The sequence below is a fragment of the Equus przewalskii genome, chromosome 8, assembly GCF_037783145.1.
Source record: "Equus przewalskii isolate Varuska chromosome 8, EquPr2, whole genome shotgun sequence".
NCBI lineage: Eukaryota > Metazoa > Chordata > Mammalia > Perissodactyla > Equidae > Equus > Equus przewalskii.
In genome coordinates this window covers 18,260,860-18,278,810 of record NC_091838.1, presented here as the reverse complement: position 1 = coordinate 18,278,810, position 17,951 = coordinate 18,260,860, and the positions used below count along the sequence as shown (strand labels likewise).

General features: G+C 39.7%; 1 protein-coding gene across 8 annotated transcripts in view; it reads left to right on the top strand.

Moving 5' to 3' along the window:
- Positions 1-7: 7 nt before the first annotated feature.
- CSPP1 (centrosome and spindle pole associated protein 1) overlaps positions 8-17,951 on the top strand; it is a 160,686-nt gene continuing 142,742 nt past the window's right edge. For 6 of the 8 annotated variants that reach the window (XR_011543364.1, XM_070631523.1, XM_070631521.1 and 3 more), the window contains exons 1-2: positions 2,000-2,371; positions 17,376-17,484. Coding sequence is in view for 7 of the 8 variants with exons in the window: in XM_070631523.1 (XP_070487624.1) it covers positions 17,386-17,484 (99 nt within the window). In the remaining variant the exon portion in view is untranslated. Of the gene's footprint in view, positions 320-1,957; positions 2,372-17,375; positions 17,485-17,951 lie in introns of those variants that run through there. The other 2 variants (XM_070631520.1, XM_070631518.1) reach the window with 1 other exon arrangement.

The window sequence follows — 17,951 nt, the reverse complement described above, 5'->3', positions numbered from 1 at the left end:
TTAACGTGGGATGGGGAAAGCCGCTGTTTTTATGGGGGAGCAGGTACCTTTAGTGAAATGTTTGTTGAAAGACTAAAAAGCAAGGATGTATGTGGAAAAACTGAGATATAAGTAGTTCTGGATGCTGTTTGAAAGCTAAAGATGGCATCGTAGTTTACTTCTTGATGCTTCACTGCACATGCGTAAAATTCTATGGGCTCGCGATGTTCGGGTCTGCGCTTTCAGATGGGCGTTCTCTAGCGTTAGGAGGAGGCTGTGAAAACTGGTGAACGTCTCTCTCATCATGTTGTTCGGCGTGTTTGTAAAAATTAACATCTATGTGAGTTATTAGTATTCTGAAAATGTCCAGTGTCCAGTTCTTATAATAGTTTACAGTTTAATCTTAAGCAATGCTCTGTCCCCAAGGCACAATTAATCTCAGCAACATACTTGTTTTCTTCCAACAGTTAATACAACGTTTATTTCACTTATTTGCTTGTTTTAGAGATTCTTCCTTCTCTGCCTCTCCGCCAGTCTGCAATAGATTCTAAATTCCAAAACACAGGACCAGGTTGTGTTCCTTGTTTTATCCCTATACCTAGCACAGATGTCAATAAATTTTTTGCTCTGGGGAAAACCAAAAGAATAGCATTGATGAGGATTTTAGGCTGGTCACTTTTAAAACTGCAGATGAGAAGCAAGCTCCGAGGACTGGAATTTGCTTGCCCTTTTGAGAGACATTTGCATTTGTGAAGGAAGGGGAGAATGACCTTGTAGGGACCTGAAATTGGCCACCCCAGGATATGTCTCTTTGGCACTGGGATTCTATGGGGCTGATTGCTTTTGATAAACTGGGACAGGGAAGGAGGCTCTGAGGAATGGAACTTGCCCTTGTTGGGACATATTTACATTTGTAAGGTAAATCTCTATCTGTAAAAGGTGCCTCCTTCTCTGTACCAGGAAGGAGAAGAGAGGTGACCTTGTCCCTAGAAACTCTTAATGGGGAAGGCAAGAACTTGGGTTGGTTGCTGTCTGGCAATCTCATGTAACTGACTTAGGGTGGTGGCTTCTGACCTTTACTTAATCCGATTTGATTCTTGTCTAAAAGTCATGGGATCACCCAAGTGACCAGACCCCACCTGCACTGATACCATTTTAACTTTTTTTCATGTTCTTTCCTTTGTCTTGTAAAGAGATGACTCACATACCCATGCCTTATAAAATTAGCCCTAACCCTCAACTCGGGGCAGCAGCAGCAGCTCTGACTGCCCATGGGTCTTGTCCCCATGCTATTCCACACTATTCTCTAAATAGAAGAGCACTACTGCCAGATCTTGAGAGTCCAAGAAATCTTTCTTTTGACTCCTTGGCTCACCGACCCCGCATCAGCATCACAGCTCACCTCTCTAGCTTCATCTTTCTTTAGTCAATGCTGAAACTTTGCATATGTGCTCAGCATTGGCTAAAATGCTCTCCCCTGACTTTCCTGCTTGGGAGGTCATATTAATCTTTTAATAATATATCTTTTAATATATTAATAATATGTTTGTTTATTTCAAAGTTTTTCTTTTAACTGTAAAATTCAGAATGTAGGACACTTGGCTCTGAGTTGTAGCCTCCACTCCTAGTACCGTGTGTGACGTATATTCCAAACAAAAACATTAGAATTATCTAATCCACATCCCCCATGCGGTTTGGACATTGATTTCCAGTTGAAGAAAATTTGTCTTTAAAAAGGCCTCTTACGAAGTAATTTAGGATGAAGGACTCTTAGTTCTACTCTCTGGGAAGCTAGAGATCTCTTTTCTGGTGGTAGCATATGGCCACTCAATATTGGTGTGAACTGAGCATGCTGAAATTAAGTAATAAAAGCCCAGGACAAAACGTTGACCAGACTCCTGGAAGAAGAGTAATGTCCCGAGAAGCTATGTGAACAGCTTTTCTCTCACTGCCACCTCTACTCTTTTTTTCTTTCCAGGTTCCGACCCTGTTGCCAGGCTGGCTGGGGCTTGCAGGGTTTGGAGGGGCTGGAATCGACTCAGCCTGGGAAGTGGCTCCCACGGTTTAAGCCTCCAGGCGGAGCAGGGAAACCAGGTGCCTGAGCGCCCAGCGTGGGTGCGGGAGAGCCCTGCGAACGGCCAGCGGCTGTGCGGCCTCCGGGCGGCAGGGGGCGCCCCGAGCCGCGCGGCCTTCCCCCGCGGCCGCAGTGGGGGCGGGGCCGCGCTCGGCCGTTGACGAAGGGCGGGTGGAGGGCTCGGCCTGAGAGGCGGAGCCCGGTCCCGGCGGCCTGTCACATAGTTCCCGCGGTGGGCGGCTGCCGCCACCTCTTTGAACCACGGAGAGACTCCTTGGAGCGCTGTAAGTCTCCCCGGACGGGAGCCCGCTCTGCTGAGTAAGTGTTCGCCGCCGCGGGTGGGGAGCGGGCCTGGCGGGGTGTGGTCGGGGCTCAGGGGTCGGGGGTTGTGTCCCAGGGCTGCGTTCGCGGCTCCGGGCCGGGGGCGGGAGCTCTTTGGGGCGGAGGTCTCGCGGCTGCTGGGCCGGCAGCGGCGTCCAGGTTACGGGGGTTGGGGGCCCAGGGTTCCTTGCTGGGTGGGGTCTCGCGGCCGCCGGGCTGGGGACGGTGCCCGGTTCCCGGGGGCCGAGGGTTCCCTGTGGTGGGGGTCTCGCGGCTGCAGGGCCGGCCCAGGGGCGGCGCCCTGGTTACCGGTCGGAACTCCCGGGCCGCAGCCACCGCCGCCGCCTGGGGGGTTGTCGAGACCCGGTTGCCTGACAACGTGTGGATGCTTCCTAACGCGGCCGCCACCCACAGCTCCTGGAGACGAGCTGAGCTTTCACGCCCGTTCGCCTTCCCTCCCCCTCGGCTGGGGCTCCGCTCTGCGGCTGAGCCTCCCGAAGCCCCTGCCCTCTTCCTCGGTGCTGGTTAATGGTTAACGTTTACTGAGTGCTTGTGCACCCGGCGCTGTTCCCACCGCTTTGTTTTGCAAGTAAAATTTATTAAATCACCACAGCCCTGTGAGGTCGGGTCCTGTTATCCTGTTTCCCCCTGGCTCCTGGAGCTTGAACCTCTTTGTAACTGCCTTGATTTTAGGATTGTTATATGGGATTTGAATCTAGTTTTCAGTAAATGTTAGCCATGGGACTCATCTTTTGAGAGAGGCTGGCTCTCAAGATTATAGGATTAAAGAGTTTAGTTTGGGTTTCTGGGAAGACTAAATTCTAAAGTAAACCACCGCCTAGTTTCCAAACACATCGGAAAATGCAATAGCCTGATAGCAACCAATATGAGTTTGTAAAAAGCCAGTTATCCTTACCAGAGAAGTTCTGTTTCATATGAAAGAATGGCTTGTCATGTTGACAAGCAAAAAGGAATCCCATGGAAACCAGTCAGATGCTGCTTTTTTTTCTGCATATCATTCTCTCCCTAGGAGGACACTGAGTGCTGGTTAAAGATCTGCTGAAATGCTCCCCAGTGATGAAATTTGGGGTCTCCTGCAGTACAAGATGACCTTCTGGAAGGGAGCAGATGATTTTAGATAGGGTAAATTGAAATAGGATGCTTTCAGTACAGTTTTTCTCAAATAAAATTTTCAGACAAATTGCAATTTAACTCACAAACTTTGAGCAGATTTCAGATTACCCTTTTAACATCATTCTGACTTGTATTCTGGTTGCTTTCCTGAGTGGGAGACACAGGCGTTTCTCCCTGTGTTTCGGCAATTTTACGTCACCCAAAGGCTATCTAATTTATGTTACTGTCCTTGGTCAGTATAATGAGGTATTATTAACAGCTGCTAACAGACTTAATAATGCTTTTATGTATTCACTCTCTTTACATATCCTAACCCCCAGCCTCCCTCTCTCCCCCCAACCATATGGTATTTATTTCTTAGCAACAGTTAGGGGGATTTGTCTAAATTTGGGTGTGCCTGTGGAAGTAAGTTGCTCATGTGCTTGTCATCTGCCTGGAGAAAAAGACTGAGCACCTTTCATTTGTTGGAAACATCTCTGGATAGATGGGAAGTGAGAAACATTGTTCTAGTTCACCTCATGCCTCCCTTTCTTTCTTCTAAGGCTCTTTCACAGGCTCCTTCTGACACCCCACACCCATATGTTAGCACTCCCTACTATTCTGTCCTCAGTCTTGTTCTCTTACTCTAGGGTCTCTTTTTCCAGGCATCCACTTCTCCTATAGCTTTAATGATCATTTTAAAAACTGCTAAACCCTTTTTTCTAACCTGGGCTCTATTCTGAATTCCAGTCATATTCAAATTGTTTTCTTGATACTTCCACTGGATGTTTTATGGGTACCTCACATTCAGTCCCTAAACTCCAGTCTGGCTAGACTATGAACCACTGTGTCGGGGCATTATCTTGTCAGGGGCATTATTTGAGGGCAAGGATTATATCTTATACTTTTCATCCCCTTAGCATCTAGAACAGTGCCTTCCTTTAGGATGGGAGTTATTTTCCATTCCTCATGCTTCCATAGTGGGGAGGAAATTTGCACTTCAGTCAAGAGGGAAAAGGATGGAAGCAATGTTTTCCTGTCTCTTAGTGATTGATGAAATTAGAAGAAGGAATTGGGCATACTCAGTTATTTCTGTGTCCTCTCTGTTTTTTAGATTTGCTTAGGTTTGGCAGAATGGGAATGTTCTGTTTTGCTTATATTTCTTTCTATATGATAAACACAATGGGCCTAAGTTGAAGATTTAGAGATGTTGATTTGGATTATGATAACCAGTGTACTTTGTTTGGACGCTTTTTAAAAGAAGGGGAGTACTGATGTGTACAAAGATTATGAAAGTACAACAAGAATTAATAAAACTGCTGTGATTTATTGATTTCTAAGTGTCAGGTGTGCCATACATTTTATTTGCATCATTGTATTTTTTCTCCATAACAACTCTGGAGTAGATATTTCCATTTTACAAACGAGGAAACTGAGGGATAGAGAGGTTAAGGAACGTATCTGAGGTCAATCACATGGCGTGTTAGTGATGGAATTGGGTTTCAAATCCAGGTCTTTCAGTTGAACTGTTTTCCTGAAAACTGTTTATCATCTGCATACGTTGTTCACAGCTACTGGGAGAAAAAAAACCTGGTAATAATATCTTGAAAAAAGTTCTGAGTGATTTTACATTGTAGGGTGAAGGAAGATAAAGAATCCCATTTAGGTATCTTTCTTGTATCTTAATCTTTAAATTATAAACATTGTTACTCTGTTTTATACTTAGGCTATATCTGTTAACACAATCTCTGTAACTCACTGAGTAATTCTTGAATAATTTTGTAGTTTTATGCAAGTTGTCATGTGCTTTTAGGAGTGAGAAAGAGAAAAGTGGCCATGACAGCTGGAAGCTGGCCTGTACTATCACCAAGGCCTTGGTGTTCCTAGGAATCGGATTGACAGTACTGCTTAGGCTTGGTCTGTTGAAGATAAACAATTGCACAGAACATCAACGTCGAACAAGGCTGCTTGTGTCCGTGATGGATCAAGAGAAAAACAAAACCACTCTATAATCATGTCCAAACACATGTAAAACATGAATGTTGTCCAAGCCACAAAATGCCAAACATCCCCTCTCCCAGCTCATATGATTGACTGTTGCCTCTTTACCAGTTACAGTTTTAGCCTCATCCTATAGGTAAGATTTATTAAGCTGTCCAGTCATAGAATTACCCTTACCTCCTGACTGCATTCAATCCTGAGCAAGGCTTTGCTTCCTTAAACCCTCCCCCAAATCACCTAACACAAGTCCAAATCCCATAAGTCTTTTCTAACACCCTCTTACTAAGATACTCTAAAGTTCCTCAAGGTGGGCATTGAGGCATCTCTCGATGCAATGAGTGATAAACCCAACTAGTTTAACCACAGTATTGTTCCTGGCATTCTTTGTCTGGAAGGCATTGCCAGGAGAAGGCTTGTTAGTATCTTTGACTCTTCAATTTAATAGTAGAGCTATGTTTTAATCAGATTAGACAGTAGAATAAAATTAGAAAGGATTAAACATATACTTACATCTGATGAATCTCATGCTTTAGCTATGGCGTATAGTATACTCACTATCATTGTTTAAAAATGTGTTTCATTACAATGGTTACTGTTGCATAAAATCAATTCTAGAATTTATAATTGAGGTTAAATTGTTATAGTAAAGGGAAATTTCAGTATCTATAAATTAAAGAGAGAGAGCTTTCAAAGAGTGGTTAGAACAACATAAGAACATATTAATAATTGTTAACAATTATGTGACAACTTTAGAGAGTTCAGAGTGAAAGAGGCTTGTTACTTTTTGGTTTTTTAGATTAATTACATTTCTGCTTAAATTCTGCATGAAATCCTCTAGCAAAGTATATGATTAAATGTGTGTTATCCCATCGTTATCTTTTGTTTCTATCAGATATAAAATACTTAGGAAAACCAGGAAATTTTAAGAAGTGATTTTTTTTTATTGAGTTATTGATAGGTTACAATCTTGTGAAATTTCAGTTGTACATTAATGTTTGTCAGTCATGTTGTAGGTGCACCACTTCACCCTTTGTGCCCACCCCCCACCCCACCTTTCCCCTGGTATCCACTAAACTGTTCTTAGTCCATAATTTTAAATTCCTCATATGAGTGGAGTCATACACAGGTTATCCTTCTCTCGCTGGCTTATTTCACTTAACATAATTCCCTCAAGGTCCATCCATGTTATTGCAAATGGAATGATTTTGTTCTGTTTTGCAGCTGAGTAGTATTCCATTGTATATATGTACCACATCTTCTTTATCCATTCGTCTGTTGCTGGACACTTAGGTTGCTTCCACGTCTTGGCTATTGTAAACAGTGCTGCAATAAACATGGGGTGCATAGGACTTTTGGGATTGCTGACTTCAAGCTCTTTGGATAAATACCCAGTAGTGGGATGGCTGGATCGTATGGTAGTTCTATTTTTAATTTTTTGAGGAATCTCCATACTGTTTTCCATAGTGGCTGCACCAGTTTGCATTTCCACCAGCAGTGTATGAGGGTTCCTTTTTCTCCACAACCTCTCCAACATTTGTTGCTATTAGTTTTAGATATTTTTGTCATTCTAACGGGTTGTAAGGTGATATCTTAGTGTAGTTCTGATTTGCATTTCCCTGATGATCAGCGATGATGAGCATCTTTTCATGTGCCTATTGGCCATCAGTATATCTTCTTTGGAGAAATGTCTGTTCATGTCTCCAGCCCATTTTTTGATTGGGTTGTTTGATGTTTTGTTGTTGAGTTGCGAGAGTTCTTTATATATTATGGATATTAAGCCTTTGTCAGATATATGACTTGCAAATATTTTTTCCCAGTTAGTGGGTTGTTTTTTTGTTTCAATCCTGTTTTCATTTGCCTTGAAGAAGCTCTTTAATCCGATGAAGTCCATTTTTTTATTCTTTCTATTGTTTCCCTTCTCTGAGAAGGCATGGTGTCCAAAAAGATCCTTTTAATACTGATGTCAAAGAGTGTACTGCCTACATTTTCTTCCAGAAGCCTTATGGTTTCAGGTCTCAGCTTTAGGTCTTTGATGCATTTTGAGTTTATTTTGGTGAATGGTGAAAAAGAATGGTCAAGTTTCATTCTTTTACATGTGGCTTTCCAGTTTTCCCAGCACCATTTGTTGAAAAGACTTTCTTTTCTCCATTGTATGCCCTCAGCTCCTTTTTCAAAGATAAGCTGTCCATAGATGTGTGGTTTTATTTCTGGGCTTTCAATTCTGTTCCATTGATCTGTGCACCTGTTTTTGTACCAGTACCATGCTGTTTTGATTACTGTAGCTTTGTAGTATGTTTTGAAGTCAGGGATTGTGATGCCTCCCGTTTTGTTATTTTTTCTCAGGATTGCTTTAGAAATTCGGGGTCTTTTGTTGCCCCATATGAATTTTAGGATTCTTTGTTCTAATTCTGTAAAGAACGTCATTGGGATTCTGATTGGGATGGCGTTGAATCTGTAGATTGCTTTAGGTAGAACGGACATTTTAACTATGTTTATTCTTCCAATCCATGTACATGGAATGTCTTTCCATCTCCTTATGTCGTCATCCAATTCTCTCAGAAAGGCCTTGTAATTTTCATTATATAGGTCCTTCACTTCCTTAGTTAAATTTACCCCAAGGTATTTTATTCTTTTTGTTGCGATTGTGAATGGTATTGTATTCTTGAGTTCTTTTTCTGTTGCTTCATTACTGGAGTATAGAAATGCTACTGATTTATGCAAATTGATTTTATACCCTGCAACTTTGCTGTAGTTGTTGATTACTTCTAACAGTTTTCCGATGGATTCTTTGGGGTTTTCTATATATAAGATCATGTCGTCTGCAAACAGTGAGAGTTTCACTTCTTCCCTCCCTATTTGGATTCCTTTTATTCCTTTTTCTTGCCTGATTGCTCTGGCCAGGACCTCCAGTACTATGTTAAATAAGAGTGGTGATAGAGGGCATCCTTGTCTCGTTCCTGTTTTCAGGGGGATGGTGTTCAGTTTTTGCCCATTGAGTATGATGTTGGCTATTGGTTTGTCGTATATGACCTTTATTATGTTGAGGTAGTTTCCTTCTATGCCCATTTTGTTCAGAGTTTTTATCATAAATGGCTGTTGGATCTTGTCAGATGCCTTCTCTGCATCTATTGAGATGATCATGTGGTTTTTATTCCTCAGTTTGTAGATGTGGTGTATTATGTTGATTGATTTGCGGATGTTGAACCATCCCTGTGTCCCTGGTATGAATCCCACCTGATCCTGATGTATGATTCTTTTGATGAATTGCTGAATTCTGGTTGCCAAGATTTTGTTTAGAATTTTTGCATCTATGTTCATCAGTGATATTGGCCTGTAGTGCTCTTTTTTCGTGGTGTCCTTGTCAGGTTTTGGTATCAGCGTGATGTTGGCCTCATAGAATGTGTTAGGAAGTGTTCCATCTTCCCTAATTTTTTGGAATAGCTTGGAAAGGATAGGTATTAAATCCTCTCTGAAAGTTTGGTAGAATTCCCCAGGAAAGCCATCTGGTCCTGGGGTTTTATTCTTTGGGATGTTTTTGATTGCTGTTTCCATCTCTTTCCTTGTGATTGGTCTGTTCAAATTGTCTGCCTCTTCTTGAGTGAGCTTTGGGAGATTGTAGGAGTCCAAGAATTTATCCATTTCCTCTAGGTTATCCATTCTGTTGGCATATAGTTTTTTGTAGTATTCTCTTATAATCTGTTGTATTTCTGCAGAGTCTGTTGTTATTTCTCCTCACTCATTTCTGATTTTGTTTATTTGAGCTTTCTCCCTTTTTTTCTTTGTAAGTCTGGCTAGTGGTTTGTCAATTTTATTTATCTTCTCAAAAAACCAGCTCTTTGTCTCATTGATCCTTTCTACTGCCTTTTTCGTTTCAATAGTATGTATGTCTGCTCTGATTTTTATTATTTCTCTCCTTCTGCTGACTTTGGGCTTCATTTGTTCTTTTTTCTCTAGTTCAGTTAGGTGTGCTTTAAGGTTGCTTATTTGGGATTTCTCTTGTTTGTTAAGATGTGCCTGTATTGTGATGAATTTTCCTCTTAATACAGCTTTTGCTGTATCCCATATGAGTTGGTATGGCATGCTATCATTTTCATTTGTTTCCAGGTTATTTTTTTATTTCTTCTTTAATTTCTTCATGATCCATTGCTTGTTCAGTAGTGTGTTGTTTAGTCTCCACATCTTTGTGCCTTTCTCAGCTTTTTTCTTGTAGTTAATTTCTAGCCTTATAGCACTATGATCTGAGAAGATGCTTGTTATTATTTCAATTTTTTTAAATTTGTAGAGGCTTGCCTTGTTTCCCAACATATGGTCTATCCTAGAGAATGTTCCATGTGCACTTGAGAAGAATGTGTATTCAGCTCCTTCAGGGTGGAGTGATCTGTATATGTCTATTAAGTCCAATTGTTTTAGTTTTTCATTCAGCTCCACTATTTCCTTGTTGATTTTCTGTCTGGATGATCTGTCCATTGATGTGAGTGGGGTGTTGAGGTCCCCTACTATTATTGTGTTGTTTTTAACATCTTCCTTTAGGTCTGTTAATAGTTGCTTTATGAATCTTGGTGCTCCTGTGTTGGGTGCATAGATATTTATAAGCGTTATTTCTTCTTGATGAAGTGTCCCTTTGATCATTATATATTGTCCCTCTGTGTCTCTCTTTACCTGTCTTATTTTGAAATCCACTTGGTCTGATATGAGAATTGCAACACCTGCCTTTTTTTCCTTGCTATTTGCTTGAAGTATTGTCCTCCACCCCTTCACTGTGAGTCTCTGTTTGTCCTTGGGGCTGAGGTGTGTTTCCTGGAGGCAACAAATTGTTGGATCTTGTTCTTTAATCCATTTTGCCACTCTGTGTCTTTTATTGGAGAGTTCAATCCGTTCACATTGAGAGTGATTATTGCTGCATGTGGACTTAGTGCTGTTAATCTGTCGCTCATTATCTTGTTTTCCTGTGTTTCTTTTCCTGTGTGCTTTAGACTACCCATTTAATACTGCAATTTCTTATGCTGGGTTTCTTAGATTTTTCCTTATTTATGATTTGTGATTCTGTTCTGTACTTTATTTTAGTGTCTACCTTGAAGTTTGTATTTAGAATCTCGTGTATAATATAGTCTATTCTCTGGTGGTCTCTTACTTACTTGACCAATACTGATTTAGACCCTTTGCTCTTCCCCTCCTAAATAATTATTTTCATTTTTCATTCCAACTCGTCTTATTAATTGGTAGTTAGAGTGCTAAGATCGTCCTTGTTTTGGTAGTTTCCTTACCTTTACCCTAATGCTATTGTTGAATATTTGCTATCCTGTTCTGGTTCTATCCATCGGTCTCCCTAGTCTGTGGATTGTGTCCCCTTTCTCCCTTTTTTCTTTTTTCAGGTATGAGAGCCTTCTTGAGGATTTCTTGTAATGGAGGGCTTTTGGTTACAAATTTCCTTAACTTTTGTTTGTCTGTAAAAGATTTAATTTCTCCCTCATATCTGAAGGAAATTCTTGCTGAATAGAGTATTCTTGGCTGAAGGTTTTTATCCTTTAAAGCTTTGAATATGTTACTCCATTCTCTCCTAGCTTGCAGGGTTTCTGTAGAGAAATCCGCTGACAGTCTGATAGGGGCTCCTTTATAGGTTATTCTCTTTTTTTTCTTACTTCCCTGAGTTATTCTTTCCTTATCTTTCCTTTTTGCCAACTTTACTACTATGTGCCTTGCAGTAGGTCTTTTTACATTGACAAATCTAGGAGATCTAAAACCCTCGTCTACACACATTTCTCCGTCGATCCCTAGATTTGGGAAGTTCTCTTCAATAATTTCGTTAAGCACACTTTCTGCTCCATTTTCCTTTTCCATATTCTTGGGAATTCCTATGATCCTTATGTTCTTACTCCTCATTGAATCCATTATCTCTCGGAGATTTTCCTCATTTTTTTAAATTCTTAGTTCTCTTTCTTCCTCTGTCTAGCGCCATTCAGCCTGTCTATCTTCGATTATGCTAATTTTCTCCTCTATGTTGTCTACACGGGCATTCAGGGAATCTATATTCTGTTTTATCTGGTCCATTGTGTTTTTCATCTCAAGTAATTCTGTTTGATTCTTCTTTATGATTTCAATCTCTTTTGTGAAGTAACTCCAGAACTCGGCTTGTTTCTCTATCTTTCTCTCTACCTCATTGAGTTTTTTGATTATAGCTTCTCTGAACTCATTATCACTTAGTTTACCTACTTCCAAGTCCTCAGGACTTAATTCTATGTTTTTATTGTTTTCCTTTTGATCTGGGGCTTTTATAAATTGCTGGATGGTAGAGGAGCGGTTTTTTCACATGGTGGTAGAATTCAGTTGCAGTTGCAGGCTGTCGCCACTAGATGGGGGTCAAGAGCCGCCTGTTATGAGCTCTTCGCCTTCGCGGCAAGATGGCTGCGCCCACTGGCTTTGTTAGTGGGGAGGGGCTGTTACTCACATGTGCCGGTCTGGGTTCAGATCAGTTCTGTTCTCTGGTCTCCCAAGGCCCTTGATTCATGGGGTCCCTGCGGATGGAAGCTTTCCCTCCGTCAGCGGGTCTCCACTGAATCAGCGGCAGGAGTCCTGGATGATCCCCCCGTCGCGTGGCCCCTCCCCGACCCGCGCCGCAGCGATCGCAGACTCTGGGGGAGGGAGCGATGTTCTCTCTACCGTTCCACTGCCTCCGAGGGTGTAAGCAAGGTTTATGATCTCCGCCTTCTTGGTATTGTAGGTCTCTAACGAGCTGGCATTATGTTTATTCTCTGAAATTCAGTTCTTCCAATCTTTTGTTGTATTTTGGAGGGGAGAGAATCCCGGGTCAGCTCACCCCGCCATTTTGCTCCGCCCCCTTCCTTCAAGAAGTGATTTTTTAACATAAAAACTTCCCTTTGCTGTTGAGCTGTTTTGAATTTTTACCAGGAAAATCTTTTGTGACAAATAACAAAAATGATTAAAATATATTAACTTTTGTTGGTTTCGAATATATTTTGCTAAAGCTATATTTTAAAATCTGTTCTTTTTGGAAATAAATAATAGATTGAATTCACATTATGTACTAAACTGATGTAAGTTTCAACATATTTCTTTTAAGTCAATCTTGCTTCTCTACATTTTTACAAATTATCATTGTCCCCCAAAGATTAAATTCAGTGGATGGTTGTTTTCTTGTACTCTTACATTTGATATTATTGACTGGTTCTTTCTTATATCTCTCTTCCTTCCACAAAGTATGTCAACTTGGTTTTCTTTCTATCCTTTTTATTTATTTATTTATTTTTTTAAAGATTTTATTTTTTCCTTTTTCTCCCCAAAGCCCCCCGGTACATATTTGTATATTTCTCGTTGTGGGTTCTTCTAGTTGTGGTATGTGGGACGCTGCCTCAGCGTGGTTTGATGAGCAGTGCCATGTCCGTGCCCAGGATTCGAACCAACGAAACACTGGGCCGCCTGCAGCGGAGCACGCGAACCCAACCACTCAGCCACCGGGCCAGCCTCTTTCTATCCTTTTTAAAATTATTCTTTCTTTTATTTTCTTCTAGCTTCAATTCTTCTGTCACCCCTTCACGTGTACATTGCCCAGCATTTAGTTCTAGGTCATCTCTCTTTTTTTCCTGTCTGTGCTCATTTATCTTGGCTTCAAATATTATCTTTAAAATACTTAACTCTTAAATAAACATTTCTAATGTGGTCCTTTTCCTTGAATTTAAGTCTTGAATTTCTAACCATCTGCTGGAAATTTCCAATAGCATGTCTTACTAGCCCTAACTTAACCTATCTAAACCAAACCTTTCCAAACCAGCCAGGTTCTTCTGACTTATTTCTGTACAGGATTATGTCCACGTTTAGTTTCCAGGAATTAAAATTTTGGTCATCAGTGGCTCCTTCTTTCTTCCCACATAATCCAATTAGTCCCTAAGTTTCATGGGTTTTTGAAAAATGTATTTAAAAAAATTCTAGGTTCAGTAGGGAAAGGAATAGTCTTCAAAAAATGGTGGTGGAATAATTTTATATCCATGTGCAAAAAAAATTGAACCTTGACCTTCATTTTACATCATTTGTAAAAATTAACTTGAAACAGATCATAGTCTTAGATGTAAGAGAGGAAACTATAAAACTTCTAAAGAAAACATATAAGAAAATAGTTGTGATCTTGGGGAAGGCAAAAACTTCTTACACATGACATGAAAAGCACAACAATTGATGAAAAATTGATGAAAAATGGATAAATTGGACTTCATAAAAATTAAAAACTTTAGTTCTTAAGACATCATCACACAGTTGTTTATAGTAGCTTTATTCCTACTTGTCAAAACCTGGAGGCAACCAAGATGTCCTTCAGTAGATGGAGTAGATAAATAAGCTGTGGTACATCCAGACGCTAGAATATTTTTCAGTGCTAAAAAGAAATGAACTATGAAGGGTTGAAAAGACAATGAGAAAAGTTAGTAATGCATACTGGTAAGTGAAAGAAGCTAATCTGAATAGGCTATATACTGTGTGATTACAACCACAGTAGTCCCTCTGTGTCTGTGGGGGTTGTTTCCAGGACCCTGGGTTGATATCTAAATCCATGGATGCTCAAGTCTCTTAATTTGGCCCTCTGTATCCCCAAGGGATTCAGCCAACTGCGATTGTAAACATGGTAGATTGAATCCACGGATATGAAACCTGCAGATACGGAGGGCCACCTGTACACGATATTCTGGAAAGGCAAAACTATGGAGACAGTAAAAAGATCATTGGTTTCTAGGAGTTGGAGAGGAGGGAGGGATGAATAGGTGGAGTACAGAGGACCTTTAGGGCAGAGAAACTGCTCTGTATGATTCTATAATGGTGGATACGTGTCATTATACATATGTACAAACCCAGAGAATGTAGAAAGCAAGAATGAATGGTAATGTAAACTATGGACTTTGAGTAATAATGATACATCAATGTGGGTTCATCGACTGTAACAAATGTACCACTCTGGTTGGGAATGTTGATAATAGTGGAGGCTGTACATGAGCAGGACAGAGGATATATGGGACATCTATACCTTCTGCTCAGTTTTGCTGTGAAATTAAAACTGCTCTAAAAAAATAAAATCTATTAAAAAAAAGAAGACATTATTAAGAAAACTTAAACCACAGACTAAGAGAGAATATTTACAAGACATGTTTGATAAAGGATTTGTATCCAGTATATATAAAAAATCTGGGGCCGGTTTCATGGTCGAGTGGTTAAGTTCATGCGCTCCACTTTGGTGGCCCAGGGTTTCACTGGATAGGATTCTGGGCACAGATATGGCACCACTCATCAGGCCATGTTGAGACGGCATCCCACATGCCACAACTAAAATGACCCACAACTGAAATATACAACTATATACTGGGGAGATTTGGGGAGAAAAAGCAATTTAAAAAAAAAAGATTGTCAATAGTTGTTAGCTCAGGTGCCAGTCTTTAACAAAAAAACAAAAAACTTACAACTCAGTAATAAGAAAACAACTTAATTTTAAAAATGGACAGAAGATTGGAAGACATTTTGCCAGTGGTTATATATATATATAATAAAGATACATGAATGACAAGCACATGAAAAGAGGGTCAACATCATAGTCATTAGAGAAATGCAAATTAAAACCACATTGAGTTCTATTATACGCCCAATAGAATGACCAAGATCAAAAAGAGTGAAGATGGGGCTGGCCCTGTGGCCGAGTGGTTAAGTTTGCATGCTGTGCTTCAGAGGCCCAGGGTTTCGCTGGTTTGGATCCTGGGTGTGGACATGGCACTGCTCATCAGGCCATGCTGAGGTGGCATCCCACCTGCCACAGCTAGAAGGACTCACAACTAAAAATACACAACTATGTACTGGTGGGGGGGGGGGGCTTTGGAGAAAAAATGGAAAAATAAAATCTTTTTTAAAAAAAAAAAGACTGACGATACCAAGTATTGGTGAGGATGTATAGAAATTGCAACCCTCATATACTGCTGGTTGGAATGTAAAATGGTCCAGTCACTTTACACTTAGAGGAACAGTTTAGCAGTTCCTCAAATGTGAAGCATAGTTACAGATGTCTCAGCAATTCCACACTAAGTGTGTGTTGAAGAGAATTGAAAACATATGTCCACCACAAAAACCTGTTCACGAATGTTCATAGTATCAGTATTCATAAATAGCCAAAAAATGGGAACCACCCAAATGTCCAGCAGTGGGTGAATAGATAATAAAATGTGGCATTTCTATACAATGGAATACTAATTAGCAGTAAAAAAACAGTAACTACTTACTAATAGCTGCAAGGATGAATCTCAAAAACATTAACTGAAAGAAGCCAGACACAAAAGACTATGTATTGTATGATCCATTTATATGAAATTTCCACATTAGGCAAAACTATAGAGGCAGAAAGCAGATCAGTGTTTGCCTGAGTTGGGGGTGGGAATGAGGATTGACTACACAGGGGCATGAGAGAACCTTTTTGGGGTGATGGAAGCATTATAAGGTGTGATTGTGGGGAAAATTGCACAACTGTGTGAATTTACTAAAACTTATGGAAATGTTCACTAAAATGGGTGAATTTTATGGTATATAAGTTATTCTTCAATAAAAACAACAGCTTATGAATTTAAAAACAATTCTAGGGCTTACTGAAAAATATAGGCTTTCATGAGAACATACTGATGATAAGCTGATAAATGTGGGTAAAGGAAGGGTTCTTAGAATAAGTGCTAAGTGGTGAATGAAATATGCAGAGAGTGGTGGAATTGGAAAATTAGCATTTTGCAGCCATCTAGAATCAAAGATTGGATCTGTTAAGAATCACCAGTTGATGCTAAATCTTGGAAATTTTGATCAGAAGCAGGATATTTGTGTGGTCTGAAAATACCTCCTCATAGTTAGAAGGGAACAGTAGTGCAGAAATCAGACAGTGGCTTGACCCGGTGATCAGAAATAACATCACTAATGAAGGGCAGATGGTCATCGTGTGTCTCTAATTATTGACACTTTGAAGAGGACACATCACCACCTAAGTAATATTTCTCTTGAGAATGCATAACCTGAATTTAGTTATGAAGAAACATCAGACAAACCCCAAATGAGACCATTCTATTAAAAAGGGTGGGTGGGGGTGGGATGTATGAAAAAATATCAATGTCATAAAAGACAGAGGAAGGTGGTGGAAATGTTCCAAATTAAAGAAGGCTAAAGAGACATAACAATGAATAACATAGACTGGATCCTGAACTGGAAAGAGAGAAAAATATGCTGTAAAGGACGCTAATAGGTCATTTGACAACATTGGAACATGGACAGTAGATTAAAAAAATCAATGTTACTGAAGCTGATATTGAGGTTATGTAAGAGAATAACTTAGTACACATGGAAATGTTTAGGGGTAAATGGCCATGATATATGTAATTCACCCTCTGAATAATTTTGGAAAAAATTATGTGTGTAAAGAGAGAATGAACTATGTGCATAAAGGATAAAGCAAATGATGCAAAATCTCAAAAATAGGAAATAGGTAAAGAGTAAGGTGTTCTTTGTACTATTTTTATTGTAACTTTTTTGTATGTTCACAATTACCTAATTACCTCCAAGTAGTTAAAAAAAAAAACAGAAAAAAAGTGCTTTGACTTAGAGTTCAAAGTTTTTTTTTTTGGTATGTGTGTGGGGATGGTGGTGGTGGTTCATTTTATTTTTTCTTTCTTTTTGGGTATTTTAAATGTAGGTCTTTCTGGGAAGTTTGGAGAGAAAGCAGGCAGACATTTCAGTCAAGCTTGTTTGAAGTTCTCCATTTGGGAAATGAGTTGAAATACTAAATGTAGGCTAAGCCTGCATGTTAATAATTAGCCTAAAAATCCTCTGATGTAACTGTCCTCTTTAAAAGTTTTGTTTTATTTTCTTTCAGTATCTACAAAATGACTGATAATTTGGATGAATTTATTGAAGAGCGAAAAGCCAAATTGGCCAAAGACAAAGCAGAATTGGAAAGTGATCCACCTTACATGGAAATGAAGGTGAAGTTAATCATTTTCTCCCAGCATGTTACATTAAGATTGCCGTTAAAGCTTAGCCCTGTGTAAATGCAAAACCTCCTCTTCTATGAGTGAGAATCATCTGTTTCATGCTTAAGTTTGGCTGTGCTTTCATTCTAACTCTGAGAGCCTGACTCTGGACAAGATTTCAGTGATTTCGAATGCAGTTTTTCTTTTGCAGTATTTTGTATCTCACAACTTCTCCTCTCTCTTATTAGAGTTTTAATTAATAATTTATGTCCTTCATAAAAGGATTAGGAGACTAGTTCTAGTACAAGGAACTTTCAGAATATGAACAATACGTGTAAAAGCAAGTTCTCGTAGTCTGTGTAAAAAAGTTCAATTTTTTTAAATGAGTCAATATCTCAAAAAAATTTTTATTTTTTTGAAATCTACAAAAGTGAATTTATTAGAATAGTTTCTTTTATTTTGCATATTTGCTCAGAATA